This window comes from Scyliorhinus torazame, chromosome 10 (assembly GCF_047496885.1).
Source record: "Scyliorhinus torazame isolate Kashiwa2021f chromosome 10, sScyTor2.1, whole genome shotgun sequence".
Lineage (NCBI taxonomy): Eukaryota > Metazoa > Chordata > Chondrichthyes > Carcharhiniformes > Scyliorhinidae > Scyliorhinus > Scyliorhinus torazame.
Window position 1 is genome coordinate 115,047,694 of NC_092716.1, and position 18,941 is coordinate 115,066,634.

General features: G+C 46.8%; 1 protein-coding gene across 1 annotated transcript in view; it reads left to right on the forward strand.

Moving 5' to 3' along the window:
- Positions 1-18,941, forward strand: part of hydin (HYDIN axonemal central pair apparatus protein) — a 1,604,351-nt gene that overhangs the window by 516,031 nt on the left and 1,069,379 nt on the right. Inside the window, exons 16-17 of the mRNA XM_072518656.1 lie at positions 4,497-4,597; positions 6,193-6,328. Coding sequence (XP_072374757.1) covers positions 4,497-4,597; positions 6,193-6,328 — 237 coding nt within the window. The remainder of the gene's footprint in view (positions 1-4,496; positions 4,598-6,192; positions 6,329-18,941) is intronic.

The window sequence follows — 18,941 nt, forward strand, 5'->3', positions numbered from 1 at the left end:
CACAAATTGAATCACTTTGCATCACAGTGCAGATCTGGAATAAAGTCGTAACAAATACTAAGCAGGTTAGTACAGTGAACAAAGTAAGAGCTGTACAAGAAATAAGCACTAACAAACATGTTAATACAGCGATCATACCTGACTCAATAGAGGATGCATTCGATTTACAAGATTCTTTCTTTGTCGAAACATTAGAAAGTATAGAGAGAGTGCAACAGGATACTTTCGTTTCGGACATTTCGAAACAGATATTAGTCGTACACCATAATGATGATTGGACAATTCCATTAATAATAAATTGAGCCACAATTAAAATGAAATTGGATACCGGTGCACAAGCTAATTTCATTAATCCGACAGATAATGAGCCAGGAGAAAAAGACCCTGAAAGATTATTTTGTTTATTTGGCATCAGTAATGAGCTATTGATAAGTAGCATCCAATCTGTGCAGGACAACGGCCTGTGCAGAGGCTGAAAAGAGAATGCGACAGCAGGCAAATCAGTTGAGAGCACATCAACTGTGAACAGCCAACAGGAAACTGAAGAGATCGTCCCCACCTTGGAGAAGTTGACTCCAGCTAAGAAGCACAAGACAACAAATGATGCAAACTTTTCACTTTTTGTTGAAACTTGAACTCTGAGAAAAATTTTGAGGAACTAAAGAAACTGTTTAATGCCTTCTTCACCCAGAAGAAACTGTCAGTCATGGATGTCCGAATTGGATCCAGCAGGAAATTTGGTTATGTAGAATCATAGAATCATAGAATCATAGAAGTTTACAGCATGGAAACAGGCCCTTCGGCCCAACCAGTCCATGCCGCCCAGTTTTTACCATTAAGCTAGTCCCAGTTGCCCGCACTTGGCCCATAACCCTCTATACCCATCTTACCCATGTAACTATCTAAATGCTTTTTAAAAGACACAATTGTACCCGCCTCTACTACTACCTCTGGCAGCCCATTCCAGACACTCACTACCCTCTGAGTGAAGAAATTGCCCCTCTGGGCCCTTCTGAATCTCTCCCCTCTCACCTTAAACCTATGCCCTCTAGTTTTAGACTCCCCTACCTTTGGGAAAAGATGTTGACTATCTACCTTATCTATGCCCCTCATTATTTTATAGACCTCTATAAGATCACCCCTAAGCCTCCTACGCTCCAGGGAAAAAAGCCCCAGTCTATCCAGCCTCTCCTTATAACTCAAACCATCAAGTCCCGGCAACATCCTAGTAAATCTTTTCTGCACTCTTTCTAGTTTAATAATATCCTTTCTATAATAGTGTGACCAGAACTGCACACAGTATTCCAAGTGTGGCCGTACCAATGTCTTGTACAACTTCAACAAGACGTCCCAACTCCTGTATTCAATGTTCTGACCAGAGCAACTAAAAAACGCATTGAAATTCAATGGAAACAAAATGTTGGGACTTGCAGTCAAATTTGGCAAAGCACGCAATATGGAAAGGAATGCAGTTAGCAAACGAGCAAGGGCCTGCCGCGCATTGTTTATCGAAAATCTCCCAATCAAGATAACACAGGCAGATGTGAGTGTGGACCGTACCAAGTTCACGTATGATGGCGCTAAAGCCAGGAAGAAAAAGAGAAGGAAAAAGCGTAATTTCAAAAGACTGAAAGAAAAGCTGAAAGAGTTGGTGATTGCTCAGAGACCAGAAAGAAAACCGAACAGACTTAACTTGTGAAACAAGAACATTAAAAATTGTTAACATAACAATAATGTCAAAATGATGTATAGCTTAGACAACAATCAAGTTATGTAAATATGTTTGTATATGTCTCCAAACACCTTCAAAGAAAGGGAGATGTGGCAATATGTAGATAGTATAGTAAATGAAGGATTAACAATTTGACGTGAATGTTTCCAACCACTAGATGGTGATCAAGAGCACACAAATGAATCACGTGATACCTTGATTCTGGAAGTAGGTGATTAGGTGTATAGAGAGTAGTCCTGTTTATAGAGGCTCTGTAGATAGAATAATAGCCTCAGTGTATTTTGCAATATTTGTATCTTTGTAAATTGGTTCGAATTTAGTTTAGTTGTAGTGCTAATAAATAAGGTTTATTTGAAACATAGCTTGATGTTCTTTGTAAAATACTGCACTTCAAAGTCATCATCATCCACAGAGAAAAGAACATCACAGTGAGGTCTTTCTGGTGAATACCCAGGGGAGAAATGTGAATCTTGGTGCCTTGAGATTTAAGGTGGCCAGGGTAAGGTTTCATTATTGGGGATTCAGGTGGTGCATGACTAGGCAACTATGCACAACTGGAACCTGACTGGTCTGGTAGAAGGGATCAAAAGTGATTTGAAGATGTGGGATGCCCTACCGCTGTTGCTGCTGGGTTGGGTGCAGACCATGAAAATGAACGTGCTGCCAAGACTTTTATTTATCTTTCAATCTCTTCCAATTTTCCTTCCCAAAGTGTTTTTCCAGAGGATGGACGAATTGATTTCTGAATTTGTGTGGGCAGGCAAGACGCCGAGGATTAGTAGGGCCTTTTTCAGAAGGGGAGACAGGAGGGGGGTGGGGGGGGCGGTGGTGCTCCCAAACCTGTTGCATTATTATTGGGTGGCAAATGCTGAGAAGGTGAGAGGGCAGCATGGTAGAATAGTGGTTAGCACAACTGCTTCACAGCTCCAGGGTCCCAGGTTCGATTCCCAGCTTGGGTCACTGTCTGTGCGGAGTCTGCACGTTCTCCACATGTGTGATTGGGTTTCCTCCGGGTGCTCCGGTTTCCTCCCACAGTCCAAAGATGTGCAGGTTAGGTGGATTGGCCATGATAAATTGCCCTTAGTGTCCAAAATTGCCGTCAGTGTTGGGTGGGGTTACTGGGTTATGGGGATAGGGTGGAGGTGTGGGCTTCAGTAGGGTGCTCTTTCCAAGAGCCGGTGCAGACTCGATGGGCCGAATGGCCTCCTCCTGCACTGTAACTTCTATGATTCTATAAACAATGTTTATAGACAATAAACAATAAACCAGGGAGAGGTCCCTGGCGATGGTTCCGCACCCTTTTCCTCTGGGGAGGTGTACGAGCAGTCCTGTGGTGCCATCGTTCAAAATTTGGAATCAGTTGCGGAGGCATTTTACGCTAGGACATATATCATTATTAACCCCAATATTCGGGAACTACAGGTTTACACCTGGAAGGATGGATGCCATGTATGGGGAGGTGGTGTGGTGAAGATATAGAGCAGGTAAGGGACCTGTTTGTTGAGGGTAGGTTTGTAGGGTTGGAGGCACTGCGGAACAGGTTCGGGTTGCTGAGGGGCAGTGGGTTTAGATATTTACAGATGCAGTACTTTGCAGGGAAGGGTTACCCTCGTTTCGGCAGTTACCAGAGTATACGTTATTCAAGACGTTGTTGGCTCCAGATGTATCGGGAAAGGGAAGATTGGGGATATCTATGGGTGGTTGGGAGGGAAGGAGAGGGTGCTAGTGGAAGAGATCAAGTGGAACTGGGAGGAAGAGCTGGGGATCGAGATGGGTTGGAGTCGACCTGGAGTGAAATAATGCATCAGATCAACTCGACCTTCTCTTGTGCGTGGGTGAGCCTTTTCCAATTCAAGATGGTACACAGGGTCCATATGACATGGACCCGGATGAGTGGGTTTCTCTCAGGAGTGGAGGATGTATGTGAGAGGTGTGGGATGGGGCCCAGTAAACCATACTCATATGTTCTGGGGGTGGGGAAAGCTGGAGAATTTGTGGGAGGCGGTTTTTGAGACTCTGTGGGGGTTAGGATGATACCTTGGTGGCGATTTTTGGGATGTCAGAATTGCCGGGGCTGCTGGAGGGGAAGGCGGTCGATGTTGTGACCTTCACCTCTCTGTTTGCCCGGAGACAGATACTACTGAGTTGGAGGCTGGTACGCTGTCGGGGCTCGAGGCAGTTGGGGCGGTTGGCGGCTTTAGAGGTGAAAATGGGGGAAACTTTGACAAACTGTGAGTGACACGAGGGGTTATTTGTTGTTTGCATATGACTGTATTCGGAATAAAATATAGTTTAAAAAAACATTAGTGAGCCAAGGAAAAATGTAATATGCTAATTTACTTTACTCTGTTCATTCACTTGATTGTAATATTTTGTCGCAAATTTAATTTAATTTTAGCTTATTGTTATGATCCCTGTAATATATGGGGCATCTATGTATTGTGCCTGACTGGCATTAAATACATTAGGCTGTCCCCAAAGGACGAGGCGCAGTCCTGTGGCCCTGTTGCCTGGATTAAATTTTGTCTGTGGGGGTGAAACTGGTCTTGAAGTTAATGGCAAAGAAAATTGTGTGGGGTTGCCTGTTTTGTGCTATACTGCTAAAGATCAATTTCCCCTACTCGCTGTGTCTGAATTCTAATCTACATCTCTAATAAAATTTAATAGAAGGATTTGAGTATAAATTACATCAAAGTTCTTCTATAGCCAAGCTAAGATTATTAACCTCTGATAAACCATGCAATATTTTCATCTTTTCTCCTAGGTGTCATTTTGCCCCAACACTACAAAGAAATATGAGCTGCCCCTCATTGTGGAGGTTGAAAATGTTGGCCTGGAAGTGATAGCAATCCCCATCGTGGCACGGTAACTTCTACTTTCATTCACCCTGTGCATATGGATTAGATTGGCCTATCATGTGAATTAAATTGCAAGCAGAAAGCCATCATTTGTTCTTCTCGGTATAACATGTTGCAAGTACAGCCTGTTCAGTGATAGTATTTTGGATCAAACCAGTTAGAACTTGAACCTGTAAATTAGAGGAAACTTCAGTATCATTGAAAATGAAAGAGACCCTGGTTCTGTTACAGCTTTTGATCCATAATGTAAATTGTACAATCAGGAGGCTAGTTAAAGATCAGTACCAATGTGTCCACTGAATAGAGCAAATGAATCATTATCCCCAGACATGAGTGGAGTCCTAGTGCAATGTATGCAGCAGGATACAATTGTTCTCAATGTTTTCTTTGTGGTGGGGAGCAGGGGATAGTGTAGGGAATGCTCAAGCAAGTGATTCAGGCTGCTCATTTCAGTGTGGCTGCTTTGGAGGTACTGCAGTAAGAGGTCTTGGAATTATGTGTGCCTGACTTGTACCAAGCACAAGATTAACAACCATGTCTCGACCTGGAAGGAGGTGGCAGAAAGAATCAATACAAACTTGAGAACAGGTGAGAGCAGAATTTGCTCATCTCTGAAAAGTTGCTGGGGTAGGTGTGCCTACATTTAGTTTAATTTATCGATATTGTCTTGCATCTTAACAGCAAGGTCATCATAGCAGGATTCATATAGAAATACCATGACTATCTGGTGAAAGTCCACTGAGGAAAATTGGGCAGGTTTTTGACAGTGTAACACTGGCAGGTGGAATGAAATGAAATGAAAATCGCTTATTGTCACAAGTAGGCTTCAAATGAAGTTACTGTGAAAAGCCCCTAGTCGCCACATTCCGGCGCCTGTTCGGGGAGGCTGTTACGGAGGCTGAAAATATTGAAACCTACCACAGGAGAAAATCTAGTCTCAATTTCAGCCAAGGTAGAGGTGGAATAAAGGTCGGTCAATGTTAGGGTTAGTTATGGCCTATGTTTCTCTTTAAATAATTAACCATAGAATTTACAGTGCAGAAGGAGGCTATTCGGCCCATCGAGTCTGCACCAGCCCTTGGAAGGAGCACCCTACTAAAGCCCACGCCATCACCCTATCCCCACGCCATCACCCTATCCCATTACCCAGTAACCCCACCTAACCTTTTGGACACTAAGGGCAATTTAGCATGGCCAATCCACCTAACCTGCACATCTTTGGACTGTGGGAGGAAACTGGAGCGCCCGGAGGAAACCCACGCAGACACGGGGAGGAAGTGCAAACTCCACACAGACAGTCACCCGAGGCCTGAATTGAACCTGTATCCCTGGAGCTGTGAGGTAGCAGTGCTAAACACTGCTACCATGCCTCCCCAATTAATTTGTCTTTGATAGACATGCAGCCAAATATCCTATTGAAGACAAAGCAGCTTTTTGTAGCTCCTTCAGAAAAAGCAGACCATATGTCTCAAATAGACAGTCTAATTTATTGCTAATCTTTTTGATTCATCTTGTAATTAGCAGATGGTAAAGCTTGCATGTTACTGTGAGTATCACACAATGATTACCTTCTACCAGCTTTTAACAACTTTTGTTCGACAGATGCATCGTTCCTACTTTGGAGGTGGTTAACTCACACATTGATCTCGGACGTTGTTTTCTCAAGCACCCTTATCAATGCACGATAAAACTTCAGAACACCAATGACCTTCCAGGGTGTTATGGGCTAGTTCCACAGGTTAGTGCTAATTAGAATGAATGGCTGTTGATGTGATGATGTCAGAGAGGTTATTGCACAAAGTATTAGGAAGATATACTGGGTGGGATTCTCCGGCCTGCTAGCCTGAGGAACGAGCAGTGCTCCGAAAGCTAGTGTTTGAAACAAACCTGTTGGACTTTAACCTGGTGTTGTAAGACCTCTTACTGTTTTTAATGGAGTAAGTCATAGTCTGATGAGTGCAGTAAGAGATGACCCAACGTGTGAAAACAAAGGATCACAGGATGTCAGGTAGCACTTTCATCCTCTCCCGTGGTTGCCCTCAGAGTACTCTGTGCCTCAGTGAGGTTACCACAGATACTGAGTGACTTCCCAAAATTGATCTGCAAGCCACCAGCAGTTGCACTCATTCTCACACATAGTTAAGATGGCAAAAAATGACTTTTACACAAGGCAAGAGAACAATCAAATATGGAGGGCACCAGTTTTGGGGCGTTGGTAACTGCACCTTTGCCGTTCCGGCCGGCACGGTACACCACCAGCCCTGTGGTGGTGGCGACCCTGAGAGTCTGGAGGCAATGGAGGAAACGTGGGGGCAGAAGGAGCATCGGTCTGGTCCCCAATCTGTAATAATCACGGTTTGCCCCCGGATGTATGGATGGGGGGTTCCAGATATGGCGGAGAGCAGGGATTGAGAGGATGGGGGATATGTTTATAGAGGGGAGCTTTCCGAGTATGAGAAGAAGTTTGGTTTGGCGAGGGGAAACAAATTCAGGTTTCTGCAGGTGGGGGACTTCCTACGTAAACAGGTGTCAACCTTCCTGTTCCTGCCGCAAAGGGGGATTCAGGACAGGGTAGTTTCCAGAGGGTGGGTAGGAGAAGGGAGCATCTCGGACATTTACAAGGAACTTATGGGGTCAGAGGAGACGCAGACCGAGGAGCTGAAACGCAAGTAGGAGGAGGAGCTGGGAGGAGAGATAAAGGATGGTCTATGGGCGGACGCGTTGAGTAGAGGCAACGCGTCCGCAACATGTGTCAGGCTGAGCCTGATACAATTTTAGGTCGTTCACCGGGCACACATGACAGTGGCCCAGATTAGCAGATTCCTTGGGGTGGAAGACAGGTGTGCAAAATGTGCACACCTTTTGCGACCCATGTCCACATGTTCTGGGCAGGTCCGAAGCTTAGTGGATTTTGGCTGGGGTTTTCAGATGTTACGTCCATGGTTTTAAAAATAAGGGTGGCGCTGAGTCTAGAGGTGGCGATTTTCAGGATGCCGGAAGACCCTGGAATCCAAGAGGAGAAAGAGGCAGGCGTTCTGGCCTTTGCTTCCCTTGGTAGCCCGGAGACGGATACTATTAGCTTGGAGGGACTCAAAGCCCCCGAAGTCGGAGACCTTGCTATCGGACATGGCTAGCTTTCTCTGTTTGGAGAAAATCAAGTTTGCCTTGAGAGGGTCACTGTTAGGGTTCGCCCAGAGGTGGCAAGCGTCCATCGACCTCTTCGCGGAAAATTAATCGTCAGCAGAAGGGGGGGGGGGGGGGGGGGGTTAGTTTTGCTTAGAGTAGGGGGTTAATAAAGGTGGGACCTGTAAGGGAGGGAGACGGCTTTTGCACTATGTTTTTAGTTTCATGTACATTGTTTATTGTGTTGCTGTTCTAATACCAAAAAATACCTCAATAAAATGTTTATTAAAAAAAACAATCAAATATGGATAGTTGTAGAAGGGATACATTGACATTTTTGGTTCTGTGTAACATTGTTGGAGGTTTAAAGACACAAACTGTCCTTTAAGAGACCATCTGGGAAGAGGATGACGTGCATTATAATGAATCTGATCAGTTTTCATTGACTATGACACCTTCAAAACTAGTACGCCAGAATCTTACGCAACCCCCGACGGCGGGTTTTTGCGGGGGAGTGGGACATGAAATTGGAGGAACGGGATTCCCTTTGAGTTTCTGTCCATCCCAACCACAGATCAATTCTATGCTGTGGTGGGCACGGCTTCGGACTGGGAACCTACCTTGGCCCAGTGAAGGTGCTTAAGTGGCCAATTGGGCTGTTTCCTGTCCAGCCTCAATTTCTAATCTGGCAGTAAGATTGAATTTGGTGTGCGGGAAGGCTGTGACGAACGGAGGATTTTAGAAAAATTGGATTATAAATGTATTATGAGACTTCCGGTGGCGCCTGCGAGAGGGTCGGCCGCATCAAGAGGAGCTCCCGCTGGTGGGAACTATTGGCGGCGCTTTTGGGGGTTCCCCCGATACTTTGCTCTCTCCCCCCCCCCCGATTATTGTCGGCCTTTGGGGCCACCCCGGGCGTCAAGCGGGTGTCGGGCGGCTGGTGCTGAGGCATCGGGCGGCTGGTTCTGAGGCGCCGGCCCAGCGCGCGCGGAGGTCGGAGCAGCGGGGGCGGAGCCAAACGGTGGTCGAGGCGGCAGGCCCGAAGCCAGGGCGCGATGCAAGTGAGATTTCCCACATCGGGTGGCTCCCACCTAGAATGTTGTAAGAAAGATTGAAGTCCGGTCCCAGGGGAATTCTGGAGGAATACAAAAAAGAAGAGAAAGAAGTTTTAAAGAAACTTGGTGAAAGTTTGTTTTTTCTTTTTTTGTTTTTCTATTAAAAAAAAAGATTGAAGAAGGAAAGAAGGGTGAAATAAAAGGAAAAATAATAATTTGTTAAAGGATGCGAAAAGCAGCGTTGAGTAAGGGAGGAAACGCGGGCTCGGCGTTAAATGAGAGGACCAGCAAAAGCGCTGACAAGATGGCGGATGCCGGACCACATGGTGGGGCCGTACTACTTACTGTGGAGAAGATGACTGAGGTGATGGCTGTGGAATTGGAAAAGCAGTTTGCGAGGCACATGGAGACTTTGAGGAAGGAGATGGCGATAGCTTTGAAGTCATTGGTGGAGGAGGCAATCGCCCCGGTGAGGGTAGCTGTGGCAAAGACATCGGCCGAGGTGAGAGAGCAGGGCGAGAAGATGAAGGAAGTGGAGGAGGCTGTGTTGCAGCACAGCGACAAGTTCACCTCGATGGGGGATGAGCTGTGGAGGGTGGTGGAGGTCAACAGAGGACTCCGAGCAAAGCTTGAGGACTTGGAGAACCGCTCGAGGCGACACAATATGAGAATTGTGGGCTTGCCCGAAGGGACAGAGGGCCCAAGGCCAACAGAGTACTTCGCTCAGAAGTTGGCGGAGTTGATGGGGGAGGGTGAGAACCCCTCCCGGCACGGGCTGGACCGAGCTCATCGGTCATTAAGGTCGAAGCCCAAAGTGAATGAGCCGCCAAGTGTAGTAATTATCTGCTTCCATAAGTACTGCATGAAGGAGAAGGCGTTAAGCTGGGCGAAGCAAAAGCGCGAGGTGCAGTGGGATGGTGGAGTTCAGATCTACCAGGACTTGACGGTGGAGTTGGCAAAAAGACGAGTGGCGTTCAGACAAGTGAAGGTGGCACTGTACAAAAGGGGGCGCGATTTGGAATGGTATACCCGGCGAAGCTGAGGGTGACAGAAAGCGCACTCAGTAAGCTTTGCGCAGGTCAAAGAGACACAGCCTGAGTGAGACACATCCAGAGTGGGAATTTGGAACTTGGTAATTTGGTGCAGTGAGGAAATTCGGTGCAGAGTGGGAGAAGGTGCTTTTTCCCAACTGTTTTGTTCTCTCTCTTTCTTCTGGCCTGTAACTTTTAATCTACAGGGAGAGAATCAGAGAGCATCTGAGACCCTCGGAAGGTAAGTAAGTGATTTTTACTCATTTTTACTTTTATTACCTTTTCAAATTGTGTGTGTGTGGGGGGAGGGAGGGGGATCTGAAGTGACATCACAGAAAAGCTGTGACCTGATTGGCTGGTTGGGAATCTGCACTAAATTAAAAAAATTAAGCATTGGTAAACTAATTAAACATAATTACTTAATTATAATTTAGAGGGGTATCTAAGCCAGAGATCAGAGAGTACTGTATTTAGCTTTCACATTTATAGTAGAAATCTAGTGCTAGGAAACATATAGTTAACAGTAACTTTTTTTTAACCTTTTAAGTGTAATTTACTAATTAATTGATGCAATGTCAATTAGAGGGGTGCAGTGCTCTGACTGTGAGATGTGGCAGGTCCGGGAAGCTTCCAGCGTCCTGGATAGCTTCACCTGCAGAAAGTGCACCCAACTGGAGTTCCTCACAGACCGCATGGTTCGGTTGGAGCAGCAATTGGATGCACTTAGGAGCATGCAGGTGGCGGAAAGCGTCGTAGATAGCAGTTATATAAATGTGGTCACACCCAAGATGCAGGCAGAGAAATGGGTGACCACCAGAAAGGACAGGCAGTTAGTGCAGGAATCCCCTGTGGTTGTCCCCATCTCGAACAGGTATACCCCTTTGGATACTGTCGGGGGGCATAGCCTATCAGGAGAAAACAGCAGCAGCCAGAGAAGTGGCACCACGGCTGGCTCTGATGTTCAGAAGGGAGGGTCAAAGTGCAGAAGAGCAATAGTCATAGGGAACTCTATAGTCAGGGGCACAGATAGGCGCTTCTGTGTACGTGAAAGAGACTCCAGGATGGTATGTGCCTCCCTGGTGCCAGGGTCCAGGATGTCTCTGAATGGGAGAGGGCATCCTGAAGGGGGAGGGCAAACAGGCAGAGGTCGTTGTACATATTGGTACTAACGACATAGGCAGGAAGGGGCATGAGGTCCTGCAGCAGGAGTTCAGGGAGCTAGGCAGAAAGTTAAAAGACAGGACCTCTGGGGTTGTAATCTCTGGATTACTCCCTGTGCCACGTGCCAGTGAGGATAGAATTAAGAAGATAGAGCAGCTAAACACGTGGCTAAACAGCTGGTGTAGGAGGGAGGGTTTCTGTTATCTGGACCACTGGGAGCTCTTCCGGGGCAGGTGTGACCTATATAAGAAGGACGGGTTGCATCTAAACTGGAGAGGCATAAATATCCTGGCATCGAGGTTTGCTAGTGCCACACGGGAGGGTTTAAGGTAGTATGGCAGGGGAGTGGGCACGGGAGCAATAGATCAGAAGGTGAGAGCATCGAGGGAGAACTAGGGAATAGGGCCAGTATGGCTCTGAGGCAGAGCAGACCAGGGAGAAGTTGCTGAACACAGCGGGTCTGGTGGCCTGAAGTACATAGATTTAATGCAAGAAGTATTACGGGTAAGGCAGATGAACTTAGAGCTTGGATTAGTACTTGGAACGATGATGTTGTTGCCATTACAGAGACCTGGTTGAGGGAAGGGCAGGATTGGCAGCTAAACGTTCCAGGATTTAGATGTTTCAAGCGGGATAGAGGGGGATGTAAAAGGGGTGGCGGAGTTGCGCTACTGGTTAGGGAGAATATCACAGCCGTACTACGGGAGGGTACCTCAGAGGGCAGTGATGCTATATGGGTAGAGATTAGGAATAAGAAGGGTGCAGTCACAATGTTGGGGGTTTACTTCAGGCCTCCCAACAGCCAGCGGGAGATAGAGGAGCAGATAGGTAGACAGATTTTGGAAAAGAGTAAAAACAATAGGGCTGTTGTGATGGGAGACTTCAACTTCCCCAATATTGACTGGGACTCACTTAGTGCCAGGGGCTTAGACGGGGCAGAGTTCGTAAGGAGCATCCAGGAGGGCTTCTTAAAACAATATGTAGACAGTCCAACTAGGGAAGGGGCTGTACTGGACCTGGTATTGGGGAATGAGCCCGGCCAGGTGGTAAAAGTTTCAGGAGGGGAGCATTTCGGGAACAGTGACCACAATTCAGTAAGTTTTAAAGTGCTGGTGGACAAGGATAAGAGTGGTCCTAGGGTGAATGTGCTAAATTGGGAGAAAGCTAATTATAACAATATTAGGCGGAAACTGAAGAACCTAGATTGGGGGCGGCTGTTTGAGGGTAAATCAACATCTGACATGTGGGACGCTTTCAAGTGTCAGTTGAATGGAATTCAGGACTGGCATGTTCCTGTGAGGAAGAAGGATAAATACGGCAATTTTCGGGAACCTTGGATAACGAGAGATATTGTAGGCCTCGTCAAAAGAAAAAGGAGGCATTTGTCAGTACTAAAAGGCTGGGAACAGACGAAGCCTGTGTGGAATATAAGGAAAGTAGGAATTTTTAAGCAAGGAGTCAGGAGGGCTAGAAGGGGTCACGAAAAGTCATTGGCAAATAGGGTGAAGGAAAATCCCAAGGCTTTTTACAGGTACATAAAAAGCAAGAGGGTAGCCAGGGAAAGGGTAGGCCCACTGAAGGATAGGCAAGGGAATCTATGTGTGGAGCCAGAGGAAATGGGCGAGGTACTAAATGAATACTTTGCATCAGTATTCACCAAAGAGAAGGAATTGGTGGATGTTGAGTCTGGAGAAGGGTGTGTAGATAGCCTGGGTCACATTGAGATCCAAAAAGATGAGGTGTTGGGCGTCTTGAAAAATATTAAGGTAGATAAATCCCCAGGGCCTGATGGGATCTACCCCAGAATACTGAAGGAGGCTAGAGAGGAAATTGCTGAGGCCTTGACAGAAATCGTTGGATCCTCACTGCCTTCAGGTGATGTCCCGGAGGACTGGAGAATAGCCAATGTTGTTCCTCTGTTTAAGAATGGTAGCAAGAATAATCCAGGGAACTACAGGCCGGTGAGCTTTACGTCAGTGGTAGGGAAATTACTGGAGAGAATTCTTCGAGACAGGATCTACCCCCATTTGGAAGCAAATGGACGTATTAGTGAGAGGCAGTGTGGTTTTGTGAAGGGGAGGTCGTGTCTCACTAACTTGATAGAGTTTTACGAAGAGGTCACAAAGATGATTGATGCAGGTAGGGCAGTGGATGTTGTCTATATGGACTTCAGTAAGGCCTCTGACAAGGTCCCTCATGATAGACGAGTACAAAAGGTGAAGTCACACGGGATCAGGGGTGAGCTGACAAGGTGGATACAGAACTGGCTAGGTCATAGAAGGCAGAGAGTAGCAATGGAAGGATGCTTTTCTGATTGGAGGGCTGTGACTAGTGGTGTTCCGCAGGGATCAGTGCTGGTACCGTTGCTGTTTGTAGTATATTTCAATGATTTGGAGGAAAATGTAACTGGTCTGATTAGTAAGTTTGCAGACGAAACAAAGGTTGGCGAAATTGCGGATAGCGATGAAGACTGTCAGAGGATACAGCAGGATTCAGATTGTTTGGAGATGTGGGCGGAGAGATGGCAGATGGAGTTTAATCCGGACAAATGTGAGGTAATGCATTTTGGAAGGTCTAATGCAGGTCGGGAATATACAGTGAATGGTAGAACCCTCAAGATATTGAAAGTCAGAGAGATCTAGGTGTGCAGGTCCACAGGTCACTGAAAGGGGCAACACAGGTGGAGAAGGTAGTCAAGAAGGCATACGGCATGCTTGCCTTCATTGGCTGGGTCATTGAGTATCAGAATTGGCAAGTCATGTTGCAGCTGTATAGAACCTTAGTTAGGCTACACTTGGAGTATAGTGTTCAATTCTGTTCGCCACACTACCAGAAGGATGTGGAGGCTTTAGAGAGGGTGCAGAAGAGATTTACCAGAATGTTGCCTGGTATGGAGGGCATTAGCTATGAGGAGCGGTTGAATAAACTCGGTTTGTTCTCACTGGAACGACGGAGGTTAAGGGGCGACCTGATAGATGTCTACAAAATTCTGAGGGGCATAGTCAGAGTGGATAGTCAGAGACTTTTCCCCAGGGTAGAGGGGTCAATTACTAGGGGGCATACGTTCAAGGTGCGAGGGGCAAGGTTTAGAGTAGATGTACGAGGCAAGTTTTTTACACAGAGGGTAGTGGGTGCCTGGAACTCGCTGCCGGAGGAGGTGGTGGAAGCAGGGACGGTAGTGACATTTAAGGGGCATCTTGACAAATACATGAATAGGATGGGAATAGAAGGATACGGACCCAGGAAGTGTAGAAGATTGTAGTTTAGCCGGGAAGCATGGTCGGCACGGGCTTGTAGGGCCGAAGGGCCTGTTCCTGTGCTGTACTTTTCTTTGTTCTTTGTCCTTTGTTCTTTGACGTATGATACCAAAGACATTTACTTCGAGACAGCGGAGGCGGCTGAGGCATTCGTGAGGGCAGAAGGTTTGGGACAGCCGTGAGGAGGGGAGCTGGAAGAGAGACTGTGGACTGTGATTGGGGAGCTGGAAAATGTGTAAATGCTATAACTTTCTTTTTACTGACGTGTATTGTAATTTACTTCTCTTCACTTTGTTACAGAGTTTAAGTTATTGTTTGGGTTGATTGGCATTCTGTGTTGCGAAGGTTATATCTTATTTTAGTGAACGGTATGTGTTAGATTGTTGTTTATGTTTTTTCTTTCTCTGGGACTGGGTGGGAGGGGCGGTATACCTTGGCGTGCGGAGTCACCTGCGCGAGCTAACTAAAATCGTCTAGTGAATGGAGGTGAGGTGAGAGGAGGGCTGCGGACATTGGAGCCTGGTTAGCAGGTTTTGATGGGCCTACGAGGCGAGCGAGAGGGGGGAAGGGATTATTGATGCTGGGAGCTGATTTTTCGAGAGGAAATGTAGGGGAGGTTTTTGGGAGGGAGGGAAGAGGTTCGATGTTAATAATGGATAGGGGCGGGTCAGGCTCATGGGGCAGGGCCCGGTGTAATGATGATGGTGGATAAGAAGGGTGGGGGTGGGGAAGGTGAGAGACCCCTAGTTAGGATGATCACGTGGAACGTGAGGGGGTTAGGAAGTCCGGTCAAGAGGTCTAGGGTGCTTGAGCATCTTAAAAGTTTGAAAGCCTATGTAGCAATGGTGCAGGAGATTCACTTGAGGGTGAACATAAGAACACAAGAACAAAAGAACTAGGAGCAGGAGCAGGCCATGTGGCCCCTCGAGTCTGCTCCGCCATTCAATGAGATCATGGCTGATCTTTTGCGACTCAGCTCCACTTTCCGGCCCAAACACCATAACCCTTAATCCCTTTATTCTTCTAAAAACTATCTATCTTTATCTTAAAAACACTTAATGAAGGATCCTCAACTGCTTCACTGGGCAAGGAATTCCAGAGATTCACAACCCTTTAGGTGAAGAAGTTGCTCCTAAACTCAGTCCTAAATCTACTTCCCCTTATTTTGAGGCTATGCCCCCTAGTTCTGCTTTCACCCGTCAGTAGAAACAACCTGCCCACATCTAGAACATAGAACATAGAACATTACAGCGCAGTACAGGCCCTTCGGCCCTCGATGTTGCGCCGACCTGTGAAACCACTCTAAAGCCCATCTACCCTGTTCCCTTATCGTCCATATGTCTATCCAATGACTATTTGAATGCCCTTAGTGTTGCCGAGTCCACTACTGTTGCAGGCAGGGCATTCCACGCCCTTACTAATCTCTGAGTAAAGAACCTACCTCTGACATCTGTCCTACATCTATCTCTCCTCAATTTAAAGCAATGTCCCCTCATGCTAGACATCACCATCCAAGGAAAAAGGCTCTCACTGTCCACCCTATCCAATCCTTTGATCATCTTGTATTCCTCAATTAAGTCACCTCTTAACCTTCTTCTCTCTAACGAAAACAGCCTCAAGTCCCTCAGCCTTTCCTCATATTATCTTCCCTCCATACCAGGCAACATTCTGGTAAATCTCCTCTGCACCCTTTCCAATGCTTCCACATCCTTCCTATAATGCGGCCACCAGAATTGCACGCAATACTCCAAATGCGGCCGCATCAGAGTTTTGTACAGCTGCAACATGACCTCATGGCTCTGAAACTCAATCCCTCTACTAATAAAAGGTAACACACCGTACGCCTTCTTAACAACCCTCTCAACCTGGGTGGCAACTTTCAGGGATCTATACACATGGACACCGAGATCTCTCTGCTTGTCTACACTGCCAAGAATCTTACCATTAGCCCAGTACTCTGTCTTCCTGTTATTCCTACCAAAATGAATCACCTCACACTTTTCTGCATTAAACTCCATTTGCCATCTCTCAGACCAGCGTTGCAGCTTATCTATGTCCCTCTGTAACTTGTAACATCCTTCCGCACTGTCCACAACGCCACCGACTTTAGTGCCATCTGCAAATTTACTCACCCATCCTTCTACGCCCTCCTCCAGGTCATTTATAAAAATGACAAACAGCAGTGGCCCCAAAACAGATCCTTGTGGTACACCACTAGCAACTGGACTCCAGTCTGAACATTTCCCATCAACCACCACCCTTTGACTTCTTCCAGCTAGCCAATTTCTGATCCAAACTGCTAAATCACCCTGAATCCCATGCCTCCGTATTTTCTGCAGTAGCCTACCGTGGGGAACCTTATCAAACGCTTTACTGAAATCCATATACACCACATCAACTGCTTTACCCTCATCCACCTGTTTGGTCACCTTCTCAAAGAACTCAATAAGGTTTGTGAGGCACGACCTACCCTTCACTTCTATCCTATCTATTCCCTTCATAATTTTATATGTTTCTATAAGATTCCCCCTCACTCTTCTAAATTCCAACGAGTACAGTCCCAGTCGACACAACCTCTCCTCGTAATCCAACCGCTTCAACTCTGGGATTAACCTGATGAATCTCCTCTGCACACCCTCCAGCGCCAGTATGTCCTTTCTCAGGTAAGGAGATCAAAACTGAACACAATACTCCAGGTGTTGCCTCACTAACACCTTATACAATTGCAGCATAACCTCCCTAGTCTTAAACTCCATCCCTCTAGCAATGAAGGACAAAATTCCATTTGACTTCTTTATCACCTGTTGCACCTGTAAACCAACTTTTTGCGACTCATGCACTAGCACATCCAGGTCTCTCTGCACAGCAGCATGTTTTAATATTTTATCATTTAAATAATAACCTCTTTTGCTGTTATTCCTACCAAAATGGATAACCTCACATTTGTCAACATTGTATTCCATCTGCCAGACCCGAGCCCATTCACTTAACCTATCCAAATCCCTCTGCAGACTTCCAGTATCCTCTGCACTTTTTGCTTTTCCACTCATCTTAGTGTCGTCTGCAAACTTGGACACATTGCCCTTGGTCCTCAACTCCAAATCATCTATATAAATTGTGAACAATTGTGGGCCCAACACTGATCCCCGAGGGACACCACTAGCTACTGATTGCCAACCAGAGAAACACCCATTAATCCCCACTCTTTGCTTTCTATTAATTAATTAACCAATCCTCTATCCATGCTACTAATGCCTTAATGCCATGCATCTTTATCTTATGCAGCAACCTTTTGTGTGGCACCTTGTCAAAGGCTTTCTGGAAATCCAGATATATCACATCCATTGGCTCCCCGTTATCTATCGCACTGGTAATGTCCTCAAAAAATTCCACTGAATTAGTTAGGCACGACCTGCCCTTTTATGAACCCATGCTGCGTCTGCCCAATGGGACAATTTCCATCCAGATGCCTCGCTATTTCTTCCTTGATGATAGATTCCAGCATCTTCTGGGTGAGACTTAAAAAGGGCTGGGTTAGTCAGGTGTTTCACTCTGGACTTGACGGAAGGGCTCGAGGGGTAGCGGTAATGGTCAGCAAAAGAGTACGCTTCCAGATGGAGAAGGTGGAGGCTGATCAGGGGGGTAGATATGTGATTGTGACAGGGGCGCTGGAGGCGAGGTTAGTGGCATGTTCAGTGTATACGGCCCCAATTGGGACGATGTGGGATTCGCAAAGAAGGTGTTTGGGGCCATCCCCGACATGGACCCACACGAGCTGATAGTGGGGGGGGGCTGGAACTTGGTGCAGGAGCCAAGGTTGGACAGTTCACGGCCGTGCTCGCTTGTCCCATCGGGGGGGGGAGGTCGAAGGCGTTGGCTGGGCTAATGGTGGATATGGGAGGGGTGGACCCTTGGAGGTTTCTGCACCCGAGGGAACGGGACTACTCGTTTTTCTCAGCAGTCCATAAGGTATACTCGTGGATTGACTTTTTTGTGGTGGGGAAGGCTTTGCTGGCTGGGGTTAAGGGGTCGGAATACTCGGCAATTGCAGTGTCAGATCATGCTCTGCATTGGGTGGCTTTGGTCCTGGAGAAGGGGGTAGCGCAGAGGCCGGGGTAGAAATTAGATGTGGGACTTTAGGGGGACCAAGGGTTCTGTGACAAACTTGAAAAGATAATTGAGGAATATGTAGGATTCAACTGTACGGGTGAGGTGTCGAAGGCAGTTGTCTGGGAGGCTCTAAAGGCGGTGGTGAGGGGTGAGGTTATTTTATTTAAAGCCAGGGTGGACAAAGGGGAGAAGTTGGAGTGGCAGAAGGTAATAGATGAGATGTTGGAGGTAGGTAGGAGTTATGCAGAAGATGGGGACCCAACGAAGTTGGAAAAGAGGAAGGAACTATAGGCGAGCTTTGACCGACTATCTACCAGAAAGGGTGCGCCAACTGAGACAAGCAAGGGGTGCAGTTTACGAACATGTAGATAAGGCAGGTCAGCTCCGGAGGGAGGCAGTGTAAGGGAAATTGTTCAGGTGAGGGATAGGGCAGGGAGGTTGGTGGTGGCTCCAGATCTGATTAACAAGGTCTTTGAGTAATTTTATGAGAGGTTGTACATGTCAGAGCCACCTGGGGGAGCCCGGGAGATGCAGGAATTTCTAGATGGGTTGGAGTACCCGAGGTTAGGGGAGGGGGACAGGGCTACATTAGAAGGAGCGATAGTGGAGCAGGA